This window comes from Neltuma alba, unplaced genomic scaffold, assembly GCF_004799145.2.
Source record: "Neltuma alba isolate B1F8T4 unplaced genomic scaffold, ASM479914v2 tig00011999_pilon, whole genome shotgun sequence".
NCBI lineage: Eukaryota > Viridiplantae > Streptophyta > Magnoliopsida > Fabales > Fabaceae > Neltuma > Neltuma alba.
The window spans coordinates 32,820-57,087 of NW_021636572.1; the positions used below are offsets into that span (position 1 = coordinate 32,820).

Genomic DNA, 24,268 nt, shown 5'->3' on the forward strand with positions numbered 1-24,268 from the left:
AAATATGAGGTATCACCATCTATGAGAACTGCCATAGACGGAGGTAAGGATTTCTAAGAATTCTTTTTAGTTGGTTTTGTCTACGAGTATTGCAGTGACATTGTTTGAGAGGAGGAAAATAATCAATTGGTACAGAATAGGGTTTGGTAGCTAAGAGAGGTGTTTGGTTAATGCAAGTGAGTCATGAATCCTCGTGTTCTGCCGATGGGTGTCTAATCTGGTTCCTTGAAGTGTTGTCCACATGCCGTGACGCGATCTTTTGTAACATTTTTTATATGAAATGCGCCGAGGATTGTGATATTGACATCAGATGGTATAATTATTGTTTGAACCGAAAAGATAATTATGGAGTCATTTCCATTATGATTATATTCTTGTCATTTTCCTCCATTATATCCATGCTCCTGGCAAGCAGTGGCCGGTCAGCGCAACATGATAGAATGGAAAGGCTTGGTGATGACCTCATTTATCACAGGGTCTTTAATTTTGTTGGGAATGTCTTGTTAGATGGCATTCACATTTTTCCTGACTTCCATATACGAAGGCTTTGATTTTCATCAACCTGATTACATTATAATGATGTTTTGCGCATGATCAAAAGTCATGGGATCTGCGTGTGGCAAAGAAAGTGTTTGGTGCTTCAGACAGTGATGACTGTAATCTCTCTTGTACTTCTTCGTGGGTGCCTATGTACATTGCAGTGGTTTTATTGTTTTTTTTTTTAGTTGAAGAAATTTTAGGAAAGGGTCGGGCTCACCCACGATCAAGGACAGGGCATCTAACGTTTAATCCATTGGGGCCTGTCCCTATAGGACCCGGAAACATGACAAGCAAGCCCTTTTTTTTCTGGCCCAATAGGTAGGAATCACCCAGCTTCGCAGTGGTTTTATTGTTATGCTATCAAGGATAAGGATATGGATTGGCCTCTTCTTGTATAAACATCACATTTTCAAGTCAAAAAAATCTTTTTGATTTAATGACGTTATGTGAGTTGTTACTATGATTAAAAAAACTTATTAACTTTATTATAGGAGTTGTAAAATTTTCTATTTATGATGTCATAACTAGTATTTTGAAGTGTAAAAAGTTTTCAGATCACTCAATACATGATATTATGTAAATTGTTAATATTATCATACGATTTGTTAACAACATTACTAAAGTTGTGAAAAAATCACTCTTTTATTTTAAGAAAAATCTATTGTTAACGATATTATCCAACTTGTTAATGAGGTTAAAAAAGGACTCATTCCCCCAAACTCTGTCGCTTGGGAATCCACCCGATGAAGAGGGAATGTGGATCCTCAGTAAAACACGATAATTGCCGGACATGATCCGGAGTGAGCACAGCTGGGTTGATAATTTTTATACGTTCTATTCATGCCGTTGGTGGACCACGCGCCAAGACACATTCAAACCTTCACAGTACGACTTGGAAGCTATTTTTAAATAACACCATAAATTTTTTCACGAGTAAAATATTAAAAGAGTTGTGTCAAGATATTATTTCGTAAATAAATAGAATGCTCAAAGATAATTTAATAAAATTATCAGCTATTATATAATTATATAAACAATTTTCAGATGTATGATTGAGTGACCCATATGGCACAATATATTATGCACATTTTAATGAAATCCGGACTGATCGGGTGTAAAGTGTCTGTAAGTGGTTTTTTAAATTCGCTGTCAAATCCCAGGGCTCAAGCTGGAGTACAGTAGGGGCAGAGGGAATTTTTGGTGGAGCGATGAAATGCGTAAAGATTAGAAAGAACACTAACAATAAAAGCACTCTGCTAAGCCGACACTGAAACTGAGAGACGAAAGCTAGGGAAGCGAATAGGATTAGATACCGCAGTCGTAAATGATGGATACTAGACGTTGTATAATTGTTACTTATATTCCTATTATATCCTTAATATTTTAATTGTATCAAGTGTATGATTCAATCACTTATGTAACTATTGTTGGAGCCATAGTCTACAAGTTTTTTTTTGTCCCATCTCTTCTTTCCATATTTGTAAGCTACTTTTGTGAAAAGAATGACAAAAAAGGACTGCCATCCCTGGTCCGATTTCTACTCAATCTAATTATCATCATCATCATCATAACAAATTTTATTATAATTAACGATCATTAATAACTAATATATTTATTGGCTATTTTTCATGCACTTTATATCACATTATTATCATTTTTTATAAAATACCTAATATTCAATATTGATTTTAGTATCACCTTATGAACAAATTTATACGAAATTATGTTTTAGTATTGGTCAGCATCCCTTCTCATATTATTTTAGCTGTCAACATGATATATGATTGGGGGGGGGGGAAATACTTATTGCGGCATTATTCTAATCATTCATGATATTCATTTTATAAAAAGTCAAATTAAAAAATGTTCATTTTGTGACCCCAATAATTAGTGGGAAAAAAAGATAACTACAAACTGATAAGATTTTTTTTTTGCCTGAAATCTGATTTAACTACGTAAAAATAAAGCCTCCTAATATAAATCATCAAATCAAGTAAAAATCTTAATGGGGATTCTTAGGGGGTGTTTGGATAGAAAACAAACCATGGTTTCAGAAGTGCTTTTATGGATTACGAAGTAAATATGTGGAGGAGGTTATCTCGTTTTGCGGAAAAGTGATTCTGAAACCTTGGTTTTGGTTTTGCCAAACACCCTATAAAACGGTGAGGCCACGCCACGCGCTTCGTTAATCGTTAACGGGTCCAAGTGTGGCAAGGTCTGATCCTGCCATAAGGATCTGTAGTGGAAAGTACAGATAAAAGATGCGTGAAGCGTAAAAACGGCTTGTTTTCCTTTCACTTTCCCTTATCAACCACAACTAGTCTTCTTGCGCCGGTCTTTCTCTTTCCTGATTAAAATAATATTCAACAAAATTATTATTCAATTAAAAAAGGGGAGAAAAAAACGCGGCTGCTGTATTCACCAAAAATCAGAGAGAGGGAGGGAGGGAGAGAGGTGGGGACGGAGAGAAACTCTGTTGATCAATCCCAGCTCTAGAAGACTAGAACATCAGAGCTGACGACGAAACAAGGTTCTAGATTTAGAGCGTTTAAAGTTTTCTTAAACGTGAGGAGAGTTTTCATCGTTTAAATCGATTTTTGTTATACAGAATTGCGTTTGTGATTTCTACGCGATCGTTTTGATGACCAGTAGTTTAGGGCACGAACAGCGGTAATTTTTACATCCCACGAATTTGGTCGGATACAAGCTGGTATTTTGACGGTGGGTTGTGATTGTGGTGACATAAGTTGTCAACTTTTATTATATTCTGGTGTTTGTTTGGATGATTTCTGTGGGAAGTAGTGATGCAAGGAAGGGGTTAGGGTTAAGCCTTGGCGGTGCTGGTGGTGGTAAGGTAGATATGGAGGAGTCTGAGCTTGAGGAAGGCGAGGCATGCTCCTATCAAAACAACGAAGATTTTGACGCCAGCATCGACCCCGACGTTGCCCTCTCTTACATTGTAAGGGCTTTTATGTTGTTATTTTTTGTTTATCAGTTAATTTTAGTTTTAAAGTTCCAAATTCTTGTATTGTTATTTAGTATTCACTTGGCTCACTGTCTTAGATCCAATTGAACATTTTGTTTCGTATATGGTATGAATTTTGCCATTTCGAGATTTGCTGAGCTGAACTTCCTGCCAGGAAAAGGGATATAGATTTTACGGTGTTTTACATAAGGGATTTTCCCGAAGATTGCAAATTTAGTGGCTTTTTCTATCACAACGCTGAAGCATTAGGAAGATGAAAAGCGTTCCTGTTAACCTACTTGAATAGATGGTGATTATGAATCCGGTTCAGCCTGAATGTAATTTCTTATCTAGGAATAATTTCTCCCGGATTGTAAATTAATGTCTATAGTTTTGGAATGTAAGTTTCTTCTCAGAGTGGTATCTATGCAATGTCTGCTGTGCACCACAATAAATTAGAGTTGTGCTGCTCTTATTCTCCTCTTTAATCTTTAGATAGCATGAAATACATATCTTACTGATAATGTAGTTCTTTGATACATCCTAGCCTATGTTTTCCAGTAAGGGAACAATGTTTATATTTCTGCCATAACTAATCTGCATCTTGCTGAGGCTGTTGATCATTTTAGATTTCAACCCCCCGAATTATTGGTTCTTCCTTCAAACATTGAGCATGTGGAATTTTGTTTTTCTTAGGATGAAAAAATTGAAGTTGTCCTGGGACACTTCCAAAAAGATTTTGAAGGTGGAGTTTCAGCAGAGAATCTAGGTAAGTTGCAAGTCAGCTGAATCATGATTTATCTCAGTTTAACTTCACATGATCACGCACTTCATCCTAATGTACTGGGAAACAATTTGTTGTTACAGGGGCTAAATTTGGTGGGTATGGATCATTCTTACCTGTTTATCCACGCTCTCCTGCTTGGTCTCATCCAAGGACTCCACCAAAAGTTCATAATCAAAATATGCCTAGATCTCCCAACAATTTGCGATTAGAGGTATATTCTTCCTGGGCATGCCAATATGCAGTTCATTTCTTTATTAAATTGATGATTGTATGTGAGATTTTTATGGCTTGTCATGGCATGACATCCCATTTGGGTTTGACTTCAATTTTTAATAAACAGGGTGGGCAAGGACATTCTGTCGAATATTCAACTGCAACCCAGTCATTGAGACTTGGGCCTAGTTCTGTTAACTCCTCGAGGCCATTTGCGGCTAAGGTACCCTCCACTGATGGAGAAATCAACCAAGAAAAATGCTTAACATCTGCTTGTGCTGAGGCATTCACTTCTAGGTGTGAGTCTATAGACCCCAAATCTTCAAGCACAACCGACCAGAAGACACTGAAGGTTCGAATTAAAATGGGCGCTGATAATTTGTCAACTCAGAAAAATGCTGCAATCTACAGTGGACTTGGTCTTGATGTGTCACCATCATCATCATTGGATGATAGCCCCTCAGAAAGTGAAGAAATTTCTCGTGGGCCTCGTGATGTTCCATTCGATTCTCCAACTAGTATTCTTCAGGTGAATTATCTATCTACAATTTAAATTTCTCTTCTTCATATTGTCCTTGAAGAGATTAGGTGTTTACAATGCTCTCTTGATGCAGATTATGTCATCTCTTCCTATGCCATTGTCTCCTCTGTCTGATGATCTTCTTCAACTAGCTGGAGAGGAAACATGGGTCAAAGATAGCATACCTGTTCCTGTCCATGTGGATGGTCCAGAAAGTTCTGTCATGTCGCAACTTGATTCTAATATTGTAAAGGGTGACAGAAAAAAATCAGGGGGGAAGAAAATGAAATCTGTGGATGGATATGGGTCCTCAATAGAAGTTAAGGCTGGCAATCATGAAAGCGCAAGGAAGGATATTGGAGTTTTATCAATGAAGGAGCAAGTTATTGGTTCATTGACTGCTGAGGAGCTTGTTTCAAAGACCTTGAAGCTTCCACTTTTATCAAGTTCATATTCTTCCAGTGATGAGTCATTAAAAGATGTGGGTGGACCTTGTGATGCATCAAAGGAGACCAACAAGGATATTGTGCTGGAGAACGCCTTTTATGCTGAACAAGCACACATGGGACGAGTGAATCCAACATCTATGGAAGTGAATGGTTTCGCATCAAACATGAAGGTTGGTTCTGCAAGGAAAGTTGCAGGAGATAAAGCTGGCACATCTCTTGATAACTCATCAATTTGTGCAATGAAAGACAATTTTCATGGAGATGAAATACCTCACTCAATAACAGCTGAATCTGATGTTGACAGAGGTAGAACAGATTTAAGCATTGAAAACGTAAAGCCTCCAAAGAAAACTTTTCAAAAAGGTGATTTGTGTGAACAAGACGGTATGACATTACATGTTACCGAATATCCATTTCCTGGAGGGAAGAAAAAGTCAAAGGGAAGTAATCAGACCATGGCTACTGAGAGCAATAATGAAGCCTCAAGGACTGGTGCTTTAATGTCAAAAGCTAAGAAGAAGATTGATGATATTTCGATGTCTAAAAATGAGACAGAAGATGCCAGATTACAGAAAGATCATGGAAAGGCTAAAAGCACATATAGAGATTTCTTTGGGGACTGGGAAGAAGATGAGGACAGAACGGATTCACTGGAAACCCTTCATGAGGATAAGCTGAAGCACTCTGAATTGGTTAAGAGGAGCAGACCTGTGATTAATTCTGCAGATAAAGAGAGGTTAGGTGGCAAGAAATTTGACAAGCCATTAGTATCTGAAGCATATCCTACAACTGCCCCAAATTTAGTCGGGTATTCTGGTAACATGCATGTCACTGAGTCAACCAATGGAAATGGGGTTCCTGCAACTGGGCCTCTAGATAATTGGGTACAATGTGATAAGTGTCAGAAATGGCGCCTCCTCCCACTTGGCACAAATCCTGAAAGCCTTCCTGAAAAGTGGCTGTGTAGTATGCTCAACTGGCTGTAAGTTCTATTCATTGACTTTTGTTTAATAGATCTGTCTATAGCAAAAATATTGATTTAGCTATTTTACCTGGGAAAAATATTGTCAGTTTGTTATGGAAAAATCACATTATAGGGGGGAAAATCACTTTTAGAACCTGATGTTTATTTAAGCTTTTAAAAATAATCAGAATTGGGAAAAAAATTTATTATTGTTTTGAGAAACTACTTTGAATAGCTTATGAAAATAAGTAGATTTAGTAGAAGAGATAGAATGTTCTTAAAAATACTGAGATACGTGGTCATATCATGAAACGAGTAGATAAAAAGTCATTTTTTTAAACAAAGATACATTGAGATATCATAAAATCTGAAAATGATTAAATAATAAATAACTTTTTGATGGTAATAATTTCAAAATAATTCCTTTTTTTTTAAAAATAAAATCGCTATGTAATAAATCACTCCATAAAATTTTTAAACTGTCTAAAAATCACTTCTTTATTTCAAGTTTAAACAATAGGCCCTTAATAACTTATGTAATGACAACTAGTTATCTTAATTATATCAGATTCATAATGTACTAGGTTTAGACTTAGTGTTTCTGATTAAAAGCTCTGACAATATGTACCACAATTTGCAGGCCTGACATGAATCGTTGTAGTGTTAGCGAAGATGAAACTACGAAAGCTCTTATTGCGTTATTCCAAGGTCCTCCACTGGAAGGTCAAAGTATCTCTGGAAGTGTGTTTATGGGAGGGCCTTCATCAGCAGTCCAGTATCCCAATCAAAACCAACTAAATCATGGTTCAAATGGAATGCCTGGTGGGAAGAAAAGAACTGTCAAAGAGATATCAAATTCAGCAAGTAAAGATGGCTCTTCTCAGTTGCCCTATTCTATAAAGAAAAACTCTCAGTCATCAATGAAAAGTAGAAGCATAAGTGATATGAACAAATCCCCCGCCATTAGTGAACCTGATATCCGTGGAGAAAAACACAAAAATAAGCAGAAGAAACAAGAGAGCTATTCTGATAGAGGTAAGTTTGATCTGATATTCATTTTGGCTATCAACTAAGTAATACCTAGTTAACGATGATGGAGGACCTGCTAAAAACCTTTGTGTTGTGTTATTAACTATTTGAAATTCGTTGACAGGTGATACTAAGAATTTGAAGGCAAAAAGCTGCAGGGATGCTGATCAAGAATATTCTAGAAAATCCAAAAAAGGCAAGACTGGTAACATGCATTTTACTGATCAGCAGTGGATTCCTGATCCAAGTGGAGCTACTAGGAAGTTCCATCATAGCTTGAGTAGCAGTTCTCCAACTACTGCAGCTGGCAAGGAACTGCCTAAGCATAAAGATCGCTCATCATTAGGAGACTCAAAATATGATGTAAAGGACAGGCTGCAAATTTCTGTTGAAAAAACAAAGGATAAGGGCTGGGGTTCTTTAGATGAGGATACTCGGGATTTGAGGACTCATGATGCCATTGATAGTGTAAAGAAAAGGAAATTGAAGGAGTATCAGGACTTGGGTCATCACCACCAACAGGATAGCAAGATTTCTGTGCAGGAGTTTTCCAGTAAGGAAAAGAAGATAAGATTGTCAAAGTCAGACGGTAGAGAGTTAAGTATTAGTAAAGGCAGTGGCAAGACTGACAAAAATAACAGTCAGACAAAACATCCAAAAATCAAGAAAGATCCTGGGAGTACTTCGTCACAACGGAGCTTGGATGGTAGGGACAGTGTGAAAAGGGACTCAAGATCTGTGCAAGTTCCGGTTGCCGCCACTTCCAGCTCTTCTAAGGTTTCTGGCCCACATAAAACGAAAGCCAGCTTTCAGGAAGCGAAAGGCTCACCAGTGGAATCAGTTTCTTCATCGCCTTTGAGAAGTCTAAATACAGAGAAGTTGACTAGCGGGGAACTTATGGGTAAATACAATTTTCATGATACTGGTGCCATAGGTAGTCCAACTAGATGTTTAGATGGTGAAGATGATGGTGGCAGCGATCGATCTGGGACAACTAGGAAGGACAAATCCTTTGTTGTAGCCCATCAAGGTTCCCATGGACCTTCTATGCTTGATTTTCAGAACAAAGAGGTTAATCATGTATTAGATAGCATATCTAAAGCTCAAATGTTGCCCTCTCCTGACATCACTGCCAGTCACTTTACAAATGGTGGTGTGGACGCTGTAGACCAATACAGGAGATATTCTAGCACAGAGCAGATTAAGGATCAATGCCTAGGTGAAGACAGAAATGATGTTGATTGTGCTAATAATATGGCTAATCCAAGGAAAACTGCCAAAGGCTCTTCATCACGTTTGAAGGACAACAGTCTGAGCGGTAAATCAGAACCCACTGCTGAAAATGTCAAGAAGACGACCAGTCTTTCTCAAATGCAAGATCAGTCTCCCTCATCCGAGGCAAAACAGGGGGATGGTAAAGTTAAGTTGCAGGACAAGCAAGGACTCAAATCCAACAGAAGTGAGAATATAATTGCTAGCAAGAAAGACTGTGTCAGAAATGGTGGTGGGCAAAAGGACAATGAGTTAAATAGAGGGCATGAAGTTGAAGATTCTACTCTAGATGCCATTTGTAAGCAGGAACTGCTGTCTGCCTCTGGTCAGAATCAGTTGCCTGACTGTGATGATGAAAGGTATTCCAAGAGATCTCTTCCTGAAAGAACTGATCAAGAAGTTCTTGGTAAAGGGAAGTCTCTCTCGTTGCCACCTTCTGGAGGAGCTCAAACTGAGACATTGTGTCATGGTCCCCAGCCAGTTGTTGGTCTTCATCAAGGGAATGGAGATATGGTGGTTGATCCTTTGAAAGTTGATAATGCATCAAAACTGCAGAAAAAACAAGTCAGAAAGGCTGATAATCAAAATGGAACTCAACCCCTTAGTTCAAGACATTCCATGCTCAATGGACACAAGTCCAAGGAGATTGATGCCCCAAGTCCAATAAGAAGGGAATATTCCAGTCATGCTGCTAACAATGCTGTGAAAGAAGCTACAGATCTAAAGCATTTGGCTGATCGTTTTAAGGTCTTTTTATATATGGTACCTTCTGAAATATTAGGCTTCTGATCTTCTTGGTTTTAATTAGAAATTTGGGGTTCACTGCAGAATTCAGGATCCTCTCTTGAGAGCACTGGGCTTTACTTCCAGGCAGCCCTCAAGTTTCTCCATGGAGCCTCTCTTTTGGAATCTGGGAACAATGATAATGCTAAATACAGTGAGATGAATCAAGCAAAGAAAATTTACAGTAGCACAGCAAAATTGTGCGAGTATGTTAACATTTTCTTCTTCTTGCGTCATTTTTACTTTATGGCCAACGTACTGCTTCAAGTGAAATGCTAAAAAAATAATTGTGTAACGATCTGCACACACTTTTCACTCCATCTAATTGTTAGGCTCCTTGCGCTTTGGGTATGCTATATATATAATTGGAGATTCTGGGGCCAAAAACAAGGAAAGCACCTCACTATTCCTCAAGAGGGGTTGACAAAAACTTTGGGCACACTACATGAAGATTTTGTGCTGTATATTTTATCAAACGTTCTCCAAAGCTTAACAAATGTCTAAATTTGGAGTATTGATGGTCGATAATTTTAACTATTCTGTAGATTCTTAGTTTGACATATTAGGCAGGGCATCTGGGACTTGTTTTTCTAGGGCTCTGTTCTGAAACCTAGGAAGCATTTTTTTCTAGTGAGTTTGGGCAGAATGTCAGCTATGGACTAATATGTGATTGAGTATAGATGTGATGGAGACTGTAATTAAGAGTGTAGTTTTGTTGGCTAAAGTGATGTTTCCTTGTAGTTCACCCAAAATAAATGGTATGCATATCTTTGTTTTGCTATAGTTTCGTCTAAGTAGAGGCTGGAGGACCGATGTTTTGTACACTACTTATTATTATTATTATGCACCGTTATCCTTACCAACTTTATCTCTACTCTCTTCACCCGTGTATACAGGCTTTCAGCATTACCCTATTGCTATCTGTGTTACTTATTTCTTTATTTCTTTCCATTTGCAATTAGAATATTTGGTCTCTGGCTTTTCTCTGTGTTCCATTTTTGCAACATTTCCTAAGTGAGCATATTTGGAGATGATGCGTCTGCATAAACGTGGATTCTATTATACATCTTAGCCTCATGATTGGATTTTGGATTTGTTTGTGGCTATTTTCTCTTAACATTTCCTCTTGATAGGTTTTGTGCCCATGAATTTGAAAAGTTGAAAGACATGGCTGCTGCTGCTTTGGCTTACAAATGCATGGAGGTGGCATATATGAGGGTAATATATTCGTCCCACACCAGTGCAAGCAGAGATCGACATGAGTTGCAAACAACTTTGCAATCTATTCCTCTTGGTAATGAAATTTATGATGTAGCAAAAGTTCATATTTTTGGGTAAATTCACTTATTGTAGTTTTCCTGCATTTGCAAGGCAGATTTCTTCCAGATGAAAATCATAACCTTCTAGGCGATCTAAAATTTGCTTGCCACCCTAGTAATCTCGTTTCCAATTAGTAATTAAACATGTACTGTCTCAGCTTCAAGTGGTGGTACTTGGTAAATATTTTGAGCGTCTTGTACAATAATTGGAATGACATATACACTATCATAGATCATTTTGGACATTCCCTTATTACATGGGAATGACATAAAAATATCTAGTTTATTGGGTGTGTGATATAATTTAATAATAAGATGAACAAGTAGATACAGTTGGTTTTATTGATGCTGATGAATGTTATTATTTTATCTCCTTTTATCAACTCAACCATTCTTTCTTGATCACATCTCCTGTCAATTTTGAGAATGTGGTGGTGATGAATTTTGACCTTGAATTTTTGTCAGGTGAGTCTCCCTCATCATCTGCTTCTGATGTTGACAATGCTAATAACGCTACAGCAGGAGACAAGATTGCCTTGGCAAAGGGTGTTAGTCCTCCCCAAGTTGCTGCAACCCATGTTATTGCTGCCCGAAATCGCCCCAACTTAATGCGATTGCTTAATTTTGTAAGTGAACATTGTTTTCATGCAAGAAGGCCTTTGAAAGGGAAAATCCTCAGAAACTTATATGGGAACCCTATTGGAGAATGTTACTTCACATTTAAAAAAAAAATTGAAATTGTGGAATAAAAGTTTTCTTTATGATTATGTGGCCGCAAAAGGCATCATGTTATCAATTCACTAATTATTATGTGTCATAGAATAGCATTCGCACTGGAAAATCTGTCATGCACCCACTGTATGCTGGCTGAAGGACTTACTTGAGTTGGTCTCTTTTGGTTGGGTATCAACATTAGTATAATTTATATCTAATGATTGCAGGCTCAGGATGTGCATTTTGCCATGGAAGCCTCAAGGAAATCACGGATTGCTTTTGCAGCTGCCAATTCAAGTTTGTGCAAGGGCAAGCATGCAGAGGGTATCTCCCCCATCAAGAAAGCTCTTGATTTTAACTTCCAAGATGTGGAGGGTTTACTACGCTTAGTACGGCTTGCAATGGAAGCCATCAATCGCTGAAAAGCCGAGTTAGTTTGAAGATGGGCCTTGCGTGGGAAGAGCATGTTTCGTGATCCTGCATATAGGATTCCCTGAGGTAAAGATGGCCTGGATGGTGATATCAAGGGCTGTGTTTATAATGTTGAACATCAGCCACTCTTGCCAACTTTTAAAGCTAGTGTTGTCTATGCACGTTTGCCGAAGTTGTTGAATCAACAAAGTTGGGGCATTCAATTCATTTTTGATGCCTTTTAAGAATGATAGTTATGGTTACCCTTGAGATGTTGTGGAGATGTTGGGAATCTGAAGTCTGCATAGCTGATGCATATCAGGATTTTGGTTAAAGATTTGATCGGTGGGCATTGTTGACTTTGATATTACTGGTCATCTTTTGGTTGTTTCACGTCCTGGAAGAGTTGTTATTTTTCAAGTTGTAAATTTGTAAATTTTTAACCGATGGGTAAAGGAAGTTGTGGGTTTGCTGATCGTCCTTCTATATGTGAAAATTGTACTTTCTTTCATGGTTCAAGTGTTGTGTAGAGGAAGATGAGCAGGAGAGAGAGTCACACAAGTAAGCCTTTCTCATTTTTTTTTTCAAAAACAAATACCAGAATTATCCATTTATTGTTTGAAAAAATGCTTATACTTATTTTCTTTACAACTTTTGGCCATCTCTTTGTGATTTACTTTTAATCTGTGTATGCAGGTTGTCATGTACAATTTCTGGGATTGATGGTGATTTTTTTTAATGTATTACTTTGTTGATAACTAACAAGGAACAGAAGGAAATAAGATGTACAGAAGGAAATCTACATACTAGCACAGAATTATGCTGCCAATACTTCTTTAGCTTAGAGGTATACGAGTACTCCTAATTTTGTGAAATTTTTTTATTCGATTGAGGCATGTTTAATTGAATCTCCGCCCCCATTTCTCTGTTTTTGCTTTTGATGAAGGAAGGTAGCAGAAATGTAAATTAACGTTTTACAGTCAATTATACAGCAGTGTTCATGAAGCCATTTGGTCATTTTAAAGCTGTTGCGATAGCTTCCTCTGCAGTAACTGATAGGTATGTATGTTGTCTCAGCTTTAAGCATTTTGTCATATAACTATTATGCAGTCAACTTATGGGAAAGTGAAGTTCTTGCCTGCCATTAGGCAATGCTGTGGCAGGAATTTTGATCCTAGTTTCCTGCTCTTTTGCATCCTAATTATAAAGAATGTAATGGAATAGAAAGGAAAATATGATGGGGAAAATGGAGTTTTGAATATAAGAGATGATATTTGTGCCTGTGAGTGAAAATTAACAAGACAGTAGTAACAAGGAGAATATAGCAAACGATGCATATTTCATTTTTTACACATTGGAAATGGTTTTTCTTTTAATGCACTCAAACGTTAGATTTATGCAAGTTTGTTCATGTTGCTTGGATTTATATCAAAATTGTCAGATTTGGTATTGGTTGTTCTAGTCATTTGAGTAATTGACCTTACCGCTCTGAGGATGATGTTTGTTTTGGTTGTAACTTAGCTAGTTAATCCTGGATGATACATTGTTTCCTTATAGCTTGTTTCTTTTTGCGTTCGAATTTTGCTAGACATAAAAACACACTTTTGTCTGAAGCACTGTGCATGGGATTTTTGTCGTCTGATTTACAACCTATCTATGGTTTCATTTTCAGGTTCAGCGCCTGAGGCAAATTTTAAATGCAGTTGCGCTTGAGCTGTGGTTACTTCGTAGGAGATTTTTGTTTTCATTGGTTATTTGTATTTCTGTTACGTTTATATGTGGCCAGCTTGGCACTGAGTATTTATAAGCTCTCTTCAAAGAACTCAATTTTGACACTTCAACCCTGCAGCTACCATCCACTGGTTTCGTGTACAGAAATAGTGCGTTTAATCATTTATTGACCTTGTGCCATAAACCTTAGCACCAATAACCTTGTATCTGTTTAGCATGTAAAATGAAATAAATTGAAGTTGAAAGTTTCAAGTCGGCAATGATATTGTTCATAGTATGAGGTTGTTTGAGTTTGATTTCTCCTTGTGATGCAAGCGATTATTTTTTTTGGCTTGATGTTCCCTTAAAGAGAGACTGATATTCTAATATTAAAAATAAAAGGTTTGAATATAAAATCGCAGCACTATGAGTATCAGAAACCTTTTCCCCAAATTCTAAAACTGCTGAAAAAGAGATCAAGTAAAATTGTTGATTCAATCTTATTTGTAATTTCACGCGATTAATGTTTGCTTCTCTGGAACATAAAAAAGGGGGAAAGTTTATCCATGATTTATGGCATAAAATAAGTTTCTTTTCATCAGCGCCAAACAAAAAAAAAAAGAAAGTTGAGTTTAAACATTCACTACAAGTGTTTACTTGTGTTCTGTCTCAATGTTTCGTCCTGGTTCGAATTATTTAAGAACGGGACAAAAAATACCTCGAGATGGAAGGAAGTATGGTATGGGAGTGCATAAATTTATAATCTTATGAAATTAGATTTTTTTGGTGACAATATTAAATTAGATTTAAGCATTCTATTTATTTATGAAATAATATTTTGACCCCACTCTTTTATCCCTATGTTTGGCATGAGGGAAATGAAAGAGAAGAGAGAAAAAATGTAATAAACTTGATTTAAAAAGTTGGGTAAGTGAGGTTTTAAAATTTTAATAAAGAGAAGATGTAATAACAAAAAAGTAATAAAAATTAATTAAATGTTTTTAACTCTATTTTTCCAATTTTTAAAATCAAGTTGATTAAAAAAAATTTTCTCCTTTCTCCTTTCCTCCGATGAAAAATGGTGGCAGAAAAATTTACTCGTGAAAAATTTTACGGTGTTATTTGAAAATAGCATCCGACTTTCAAGTTGTATTATCAGGGCCTGGATGTGCCGCGCGTGGTCCGCCAACGGCATGAGTAGCACGCATGAAAATTATCAACTCAGTTATGTTGGCTCCTGATCCTGTTTGGCAATTATGGCGTTTTAATGAATTCCTTTTGCTGATTCACGTACGCCCGACCTTTTGGGTAAACCAAATGTGCAGTCACCCTACTAATAGTTTTAGGGGACCTGACTAGCAAGTAGGTGTCTTTTGTAATCTTCAGTAGTTTAGGTTTGCCTTGTTTTTCCCCCAAAAAGAAAGAAAGAAAGAAATTTGCTTGGCAAAGTAATTCCCTATTTCGAGGCTTTTTTATTATTACCTCTTATTCTTAAATTTATTCTTTGTCAAAAATATGTATTCATTTTTTCAAAATACCCTTTGAAATTATTTGTATTGAAATTAGAGAGAATTATCATTGTGTCCCAAGAAAAAGATTTAATTACCTAGATGTTTGTTAACAGTTGGGAAAAATCACAAATTTTACCATAAAAAATGACAAGTTTATGATGCTCACTTGTTATTAGGACTTCTTAATAATTAGATTCCCTTTTTAGGGCCTTATAATAATTCTCTCTTGAAGATATATACTCTTTCATGAACATTTCTTAACATGTATTATCAATAAAAATAGTTTGAAACAGCATATTCAACCCTCAACTAGTTCTTCATTAGGGGTAAGAGGTAGTATAATTTAGAGTAAAATACTCTGACTAACCTTTTAGTTTGTATCAATTACATATGTCTCTCCTCTAGTTTAAAAATTCCAATTTAGTTTAATCAGTTAACACCGTTAGGAATATTCTAAAAAGATTGTAAAAATATATTTTTAAATGAAATTTAAATTAAAATAATTTTATATACTATTTTACCCCTCATACCAATAAATTTCTAAATTATACTTTTAAAAATACATGTATTAGAATTATTTTTTGATTTTATAAAAAAATTTGGAATGTTTAAATAATTATTAAGTTAAAAAGAGGCATTTTTGGTCAAAAAAAAGAACTCAAAGTCAAAACTTAACAGCCAACTAAAAGTTTGGATGGATGGAAATAGAATTTTAAATATAGGAGGGATGTTTGTATAACATACATTTTAATTTTAAAAGAGATTTATTTATGTTTTCAAAATAGAGAAGATTTTTCATAATTGAGGTAAAATAGAAGGGTATTTAGTGTATTTCACTCTAATTTACATGCTCATTGCATTTTTAGCTTAGAGTTTAGATTCACAACCCCTTGGGGAAAAAAAAAAAAAAAAACACGTGAGGTTGTAGCTTAAATTTTTTGCCAGATTTTAAAAATTTTTATGCTTTATTATGAAACAAAAAAATTACTTGTTAATATAAAATCTAAAAATATAATATTTTAGTATGAATTAAATCCGGGATCCTCTGTTAATATAAAATCTAAAAATATAACATTCTTCGTGGTTGAAAAGTTGATTAAAAAATAATCTTTGTTAAAAAATAGTCTTCTACGTTTCAAATATAAATGTCAAAGAAATTCAAAAGCACCCCTTTCGTATAATCTGAAGGTATCCTCAAATCCGAATAAGTCATCCCCAATTCCCAATTTTTTCTTAGAATTACAATAATATAATCTGCCTTATTTATAATAAGTTTAAAAAAAAATAATAAATTAAAATATATATTTTAGTGAAAACTAGATTGTTAATCTCATGCTTGTACTATGTGTCAAGTTTAGCTTTTCTTATCGATTATAAGAGGATTATGGCCTGGAAGACTTGTTACCCGCTCACTAAGAAACAAATTACGAGTGAGAGAAAGTATAAATCTGCCCCGCTGAAAATATACAGGCAGAGCTGAGTGTCCTGAAGTTTTTAAAGTTATAAGGGTTAAGGTGAGCACCCCGAACTATTTATCCAGGGTGCGTCCAGTAGCCTAAAGTAATTTTAGGTTGTATCTTCTGGGTCCTTCATTTTGGTAAGTTGGTTGATTTCCTGTTGAATTTGAGTGAAGAGAGAGAGACCGGCCGGGGAGAGAAAGAAGGGCACGAGGAGGTGGAGGGTGACGTGGAGAAGAGGGAGAGATGATGAGGGGCATCCATATAACACGACTCGTTAATAACTTGAAAGCAGTCAAAATTAATTAGAATAGCCGTGCGAGTAATCTGTTTCACAACCCTTTTCTTCCTTTTCCTCCATCTTCTTCCTTCTCTTCTTTTTCTAACCATTACATTAACATGTTTTAACAGTTTAGATTTTAATTTTTTATCAATTATTTATAAAAAAAATTTAAAAACATTTAGTGCATTTACATACTATTAGAATTAAATTTTAATATAGTTTATAATTTATAATTTATTATTTTTATAATTTTAAAAATAATTTAATCTGAACTGTTGAAATATTAATCTAATAATTAAAAAAAAAGAAGAAAGAGGTTTTTAAAACTGGAGAGTAATATTACGCATTTTTTTTTTAGCTTCCAATTTACACCTTTTCCTATTACGAGTCCATAATAGGCAAGAATTCAAAAGATGCAGTATATAATTATATACAGTTGTCATTATTCTGCTGATGCAATATTGAATGATCAATACTTTAGTTTTGATAGATTTGTTTGGTTTGATAGAAAAAAGATAGATTTGTTTGTTCACTAGGATGTGAACTAAACCAAAAAATTTAAAATTAATTTGAATTTAAATTTGAAATGATCTCTTTAAACTTTAATATCGATTTGCTTCATTTTATTGAAAAAAAATTAGTTGGAAAAAAACTAAAAACTTAAAGCAAAATTATATAATTTGATTTCGTAACAGATATATATTAGATATTACGTGACATGACAATGAGATCTCGCTTATTTCTTTCAAAGGACAATGTTTGTATTTATAAATACATATTTTTTTAAGAAAATATCAACATGGATAATGATATTTGCAGTTAAAAATTGATATTTTAATAATAAAAAGCAGATAAAATAGGATCATTAATGTTCTTAATAGATAAAAGAATGAATATACTACCATATTCATCGCCAAAAATGTCTATCTATAAAAATATATTGATTTCTTTTTGCATCTCAGTTGAAATTTAGTCATTTGAAAAAAAGATTTGATAAAAAAGATCACTTCAGTTGAAATTCAAAGTGACAAAGAACATGATGAAGATGGAAATGAATTTATACTTACATTTGATCTAACACATGAAGTGTTTGGATAAAAGTAACGCACTTCCTTATGGTTTGAAAACTATTGTGACAACAGGGGACTCGCTTCTTTTGATACAAGAGATCGATGATGCTGATAGTGATAATGAGGGTGAGGATGAATCAGTACCTAACTTATTTCCATTTGGATTATGAAAGAATATGGAAATTATGAGTCATAAGACAAAGATTTTCTCAAGGACAACGAAGATAGATGAATAACATATTATGTGCAAGGAAGAATGGTGGCCTCGTACTAGATGTGGCAGGTGGGGAGATTCGCAGGTACAGTCCCGTAACTTCAACCGATGTCCTGATGGATGCCATAGAAAACAGTGTTTACATTTCTTATTATGAGGAGAGCTTATATTTACTTGAAAAAAAGAAAGATGTTAATTCCTATTAGTACTAAAAATGTTGCAAACGATTTATTATAGTTGTTTTTTTTTTTTTGTTTGCCTGGTTTTTTAGATTTATTTGGACATTCTTGTTTTATTTTGATATAAAATTCTCAGAAAGGCAATTTGTCCTCTTCCCGTCATTGGTTTATTTTAACAATTCATTATTCTGGCTTTCCATAATCAGAGCAAGTACAGCACAGTAAACAATCTGAGTTTCTGTCTCTCTTCCTTAGATCAACCGATTCGTCATGTGCAGCTGAAACGATATTTTGATCAAATTTATTTAAAGAAGCTAATGAGTATGTTGATGGGCTTGCTGTGCTATCGCATTTAAGCAGTATAACACCATCCCCCGATTCTTTTCTTTTTTTTTCGAAGGGGAAATTTTGCATTAGAAACCCTTAAAATCCATAAGAAATATTTTTGCCAACTTATTTGGCTCTTGACAGAATGTCTCTCATGTGGTATTATATTGATAGAAGGTCATTGACCGCTTACACGTTGACCTTAAAATGGATTCTATCCTACATTTAATCATCCAATAATGCGCCCATATTGATTTTCTTGAGGTGTACTATTATTAGTCATCACTATAACGAATCCAAATTTAAAATATTTAACTTATTTTCAATAAATTTTTTTTAACAAAGTCACAGTTGGATATTTATTTTTATTTTAGATTTTTATCTATTAAAATTATAAAATTAATAAAAGGATAAAGCTTTAATTAAGTTCCTTATATCTATTAGATCAAAATCTCCAATCACACTTGTTATTCTGTCATTGTTAATTGTTAAGATGTATTAGCTGCATCATGAATTCACCACTGAAATATGGCACTTATTATTTTATTATTGGTAATTGCTAAAATACATATATGTACTAATAATTTTATTAATGAAATATGGACACTTGTCATTTTGCTATTATTGAATTGGCTGTTAAAATGTGTGGTGGGCACTTATAAATTTAGTCATGATGATATAAACAACGTGACCTAAGATTCCTCTGAATAAAAAATAGAAAATAGCATTAAGGTTGAACCATTCTGGTTTAATTTGGATAATTTAGATTTAGTGCCTATTCGTGTGAAACCTAGTTTCTAACATTGCTATATATCCCCGGGGGAAAAAAAATCTTCATATATCCTTTTAATGGAAGAAAAAGAAGAAAAGAGAGCTCCTAGATTAAAACAGTCTTAAAATTAGATTTAATATTATTTTATTTTTGTATTTTAATAGCTATTTAGCAGATGAAGAATCTAAAATTAAGACAATACTCTAATAGTCAGTTCGTTAAAAAAATTATTATTGAAAAATCATACATTAAAAACTTTAAATCTAAACTGTTTAAATTAATAAGCATGAAAACTGAAGACAAAGCAGAGCATGTGGTATTAACAATAGAAACTTATCTACTACGGAAGTCAGGGTTTTGAGCTCGTGAGCAACGGGAAAACAGTACAATCCATGGCTCAATAAAATCTGTAAAAACACTGTCGTTCTTCTAATTAACTCAGAATGCGACTTCATTCACCCTTCAAATTGTTGTTACTTTCCCATTCCACGGACATCCTTACCATCCTGAAACTAATAATCTGACGTCCCATATATCCATGCAAAGACTATGAAATCCCATCATATTCATTCTCCAACGGTCAATTCTGACGGACGTCCCAATCCCAAACTTACTGGAACACAAAACAAGGTCTCAAACATCCCAAATGGGTGGTGAATCCCCATGAGGAAGACGGTGTTGAATGTGATTCATAACTAATACTCTCTGCTGATTTATCGCTTCTAAATCCAACCTTTGTTGCTCTGGTTCATCAAAGTTCGTCGAACCCCCAACACCCAAGAAATCATGAACCGTTGCCATATTTGGCCCCATTGGATTCTCTTCTCCTCCATCCCTCCCATGCGTTGTCAAACTCGAACTAGTACTCGTAATGTTCTCTCGTTCCACATTGTTGTTCATCATCAATCTTGGGTTCTGATCACTTGTATGGAAAATCTGGCCCAACATACCCATGCCAGTAACAGCGGGAGGAGCAGCCGCCGCCCTAGTAGCATCAAACAGTTCTGAAATTTCTTGAGGGACTTTTTGAAACAGTTGGTTGGTGAATGCTCCACAACCACTAATCCCAGCCATGTTGGAGTGATCAAGACCAGAAAATGGCGGCTTATTAATGGAAGAGACATTATTATGATCAGGACCAGCCATACTAGTGACGAAGTTCTTGTGCATCATGGGAGAGTTCATGCTGTTGCTTGCGGTAGCACCCATTTGGGCTGCTCTCTGTAACAAAGCCGTTGCAGACATTTGGGCCGACCCAGAGATCATCGGGCCCAAGTTTTTCCTTCAGGGAAGTAACCGAAAGGGGTTGAGGAGGAGGAGGGAGAGATGGGCTTTGGGCCAGCGAAGAGGGATGCGGATGTTGTGGAGAACACGGGCCCACCCATGGTCATGGGCTTGAATGGGCTTGGGCCGAGGTCCTGGGCCGGGGACCTGGGCGGGAAGTTGAAGTCGGAGGAAGTGGTGAGAGGCATGGTGGGCATGAGGTCTGGCACTTGATTTTGCATGCCGCTGCTTAAACCTTGGTTCATTCGGTTGTTTTCTTCAGTTAACGCGTCACAGAAAGCCCTGTGGGTGATGAAGCTATCTCTCCTGCACCATTAATTCAGACGTCAATTTTGCAATTCAAAGAGACGATTCAATAAAAGCGACCGAGTAGATGAAAAATCTAAGTGTTAGGGTTTTGCCTGGAAAAAATGGTGCCACAATCGCATTTGTATTCTCTGGTGCCGCAGGTTTTGAGGTGGGCCTTCCAGTCAGATTGGACGGCATATCTTTTGGAGCACTTATCACACTTCCACTTCTTCTCGCCGTGCTTCCTGCTATAATGCTTCTTGATCCCTGTGAGGTCTCCCAGTGCTCGAGCTGGGTTATGGTGCACGCACGACGGCTCAGGGCACACGTACACCCTCTTCTTCACCTCCGTGCTGGCCCTTTGCCTCAGCTTCCATGGCAGATTGTGTCCTCTTCTGTGCAGCTGTAGGTTCTGGTCCCTCTGGAACCCCTTGTTGCATATCTCGCACACGAATCTATTCGTCGCCATCAGCGTCGTCGGTGATAGCGCAATAATTTCAGCGTTGGGATCTATTGTTGAAACTAATTCAGTTGATGATATGAATAATAACTAATCAAGAATAATAATAACAAAAAACATAAGAATAAAACAAGCAAGTGCCTGGAGTTCCAGGAAGGTTTCTCTCTTCTTAGTTGTGGTGGCTGATCGGAATTATTGGGAGCTGAAGTTGTGTTGCCCAGGTGGTTGTGTTGCTCATGTTGATCCTTCACTATTTCTTGATGAACTTCTACTTCTCCAGTGTCGCCGGAGGAGAAGCTTCCTTCATCGCCTGAGAAGTTTGACATTCTCTCTCTCTCTCCGTGTCTTCTTCTCTTTCCCTTGTCTGGAATTTTTTGTGTGAATCTGTGATTAATCGATCTGATCTCACGCAGAGCAAGACAAAAACTCGCCAGGTTTTGGTTCATCGATCTCTTATCTGATGAGGAGTTGTGCAGGAATTGGAAGCAGGTCATCGCCCTTGGCCTTTTATAATTATATATTAAGGACAAATACACGAGGCTCATGCGCCCTCCCTTCATTGCGTCAATATAATAATATTCCTAATAAATTACTCTCTCTCTATTATCAAATGTAAGGCAGAAGTCTATTATTAATACAAGCAGATCAATAAACATCATTAAAAATAGTTTGTGTCTGAAAAATATTGTTTCCATATTTTGGTGTCTATTATCATTTGTGTATATATACAAACAAATTGCTATTTTAGCTTTAGTTAATTAAATGGTCAAGCGTCTTTTGTTTGTGCAAGTCGGCTTATCATGAATCAATTCGTTTTCAGAAGAAGTACCTTGAGAACATTTTGAATGTAAAAACTATTGATAATATAGAAAATAGGAATATATACTTGTTCAACCGCTTTCGATCCCCCACAATTTGTCTTACACACACACACATCTTAATTGGCAACGATTATTGCATGGAATATTAATTAGAATACCTAGTACTTGAGAGGTTCTTGAATTCTACAAAGGCAACGAAGCGGAGATAACAATTAATTAATGAACAGGAGAAGCCGAATTGGGGGTGTCTCGTTTGGTCCAAGCGATCGAAGAAAACAAAGCGAAGCAATGGGGAATATATATATATATATATATCTCTTAGTATAAAAATATTAATGACATAAAAGATGGATGCTTGTTTCCGAGTTAACCTAGATTCAATCTTTTCATTACCACATTTACTAAGAGCATCCTATGGCCTCCTCAAGATTCCATTGTGTGTGTCCGTGTAATAAGATGCAAAAATGCTTAGGCTACTTTTGAATTCCTTTGGTACGTAAAACAAAGTGGAACAAGATCAAATGAAATAACATGAGATGCAGTTTATGTTAAAAAGAATGTTTTTTTTCCTTTTTTTTTTTTAATTAACCATCCGGCGCATATGTTGTTATTATTATTTTGACCAGAACGACGCATCTATTGTTGAAGATTCAGTGGCTTAGATCGTTGCAGCGGAATAATAACCCGTAATAAATCTCACAAGATGATTTATTATTATTATCATTAATATTGTTATTAAGGAGGTTGTGGGGAGATTGTATACGTTTCTATAAATAATTTTGCTGCAAGTAGCAGTTAGTGCAAATATGAATACTAATCCATGCCTTTACGATATACATATTCACAGTTGATTAAACGGGTTGTCGATAATTATTTTATATAATTATTAATTAATAAAAGCAGACATTATCTCAACTAAATATTGGGGGGGGGGGGAACAAAAAAGGGATCTGTTTTCTTCTGTTATTTGTTCATGTTGATGAGCTTCGTAGCTCCCACGCGCTTAACTAAAACAAGAAGCAAACAAGGAGACAGAGATCAGAATATCAAACACAGGCTACGTTTCAAACGTCGAGTCAAAGAATTTTGAAGGCCTTATCATTGAAAATTCTCTTTTTCTTCATCTGATACTTTTTGATAAACGACGAACAAGAATCCGTCGTAGGAATTATCAATCACGAATATATATAAGTATATATATGTATATAGATCGATATATTTGATGACTGAGCCATGCATGCATACAACAATGCAACGACAAAGCTTGCCTCCCAACGTTGTTATCAATTATCCCACAGATTAATTTCTCCACTGTCTCACGGTAAACCCAAGTTATAATCATCCCTGCAGAATTTTTGGTTACTGATTTCTGATAATTATAAATTGACCTGATTGCTAATTGACATAGACAAAGGAACCGTATAGAAAAAACCAACATAAAGGACAATCGTGGATTATTCTTTCCCCTCCATAATATTTTATTCAATTTCTGACAGTTTGTTTATCCAGGGCAAGATAATGCATAAAACTAATAACAATTGTTGATATGGACGTTTTTCGATTAGGTGAAAAATGGATTTTAAATATTGATTTTTAAAGTGTTCAGTCGCTCATCAAGCCTGCATGGAGCTCCCGGAGCTGAAAAATTGACGACAATTATTCTATTACCTCAAGCATCAAATTAACGTTGAAGAATTGAAATTTTTCATAATAAATACTCCTCCAGTTCTAAATATAAGAATACACACTAGTATAAGATCTTATATTTAGGACCGAAGAGCATAATACAATAAGTGAGTACATTTCAGTTTACCTCACCACAGCTTCGTTGTTCTTGGGTTGGAGATATGGCACTTTTAGAACAGAAACTGTTCTAAAATATTCAAACACGATTTTCTTTTTGTTTAGTTTTTAAAATTCATGGCC

At 35.7% G+C, this 24,268-nt stretch overlaps 1 protein-coding gene and 1 pseudogene across 5 annotated transcripts; one reads left to right on the forward strand and one right to left on the reverse strand.

Moving 5' to 3' along the window:
- The first annotated feature begins 2,965 nt into the window (after nt 1–2,965).
- Nucleotides 2,966–13,957, forward strand: LOC114720781 (uncharacterized). 5 transcript variants are annotated; one of them, XM_028906473.1, is made up of 15 exons: nt 2,974–3,070; nt 3,149–3,499; nt 4,202–4,274; nt 4,373–4,503; nt 4,633–5,034; nt 5,120–6,456; nt 7,079–7,473; nt 7,592–9,486; nt 9,568–9,728; nt 10,656–10,816; nt 11,307–11,467; nt 11,783–12,527; nt 12,663–12,813; nt 12,913–13,025; nt 13,639–13,957. In XM_028906473.1, exons 2-12 carry the CDS (start codon nt 3,323–3,325, stop codon nt 11,975–11,977), a joined length of 5,088 nt encoding a protein of 1,695 aa, XP_028762306.1. In that variant the 5' UTR covers nt 2,974–3,070; nt 3,149–3,322; the 3' UTR covers nt 11,978–12,527; nt 12,663–12,813; nt 12,913–13,025; nt 13,639–13,957. The 5 variants fall into 5 exon arrangements, with proteins under 5 accessions (XP_028762310.1, XP_028762305.1, XP_028762308.1 ...); XM_028906477.1 differs by having other exon boundaries at nt 2,966–3,499; nt 11,361–11,467; XM_028906472.1 differs by having other exon boundaries at nt 2,967–3,499.
- A 6,165-nt stretch (nt 13,958–20,122) lies between these two features.
- LOC114720782 (zinc finger protein GAI-ASSOCIATED FACTOR 1-like) lies at nt 20,123–21,847 on the reverse strand (annotated as a pseudogene).
- Nucleotides 21,848–24,268: the final 2,421 nt, after the last annotated feature.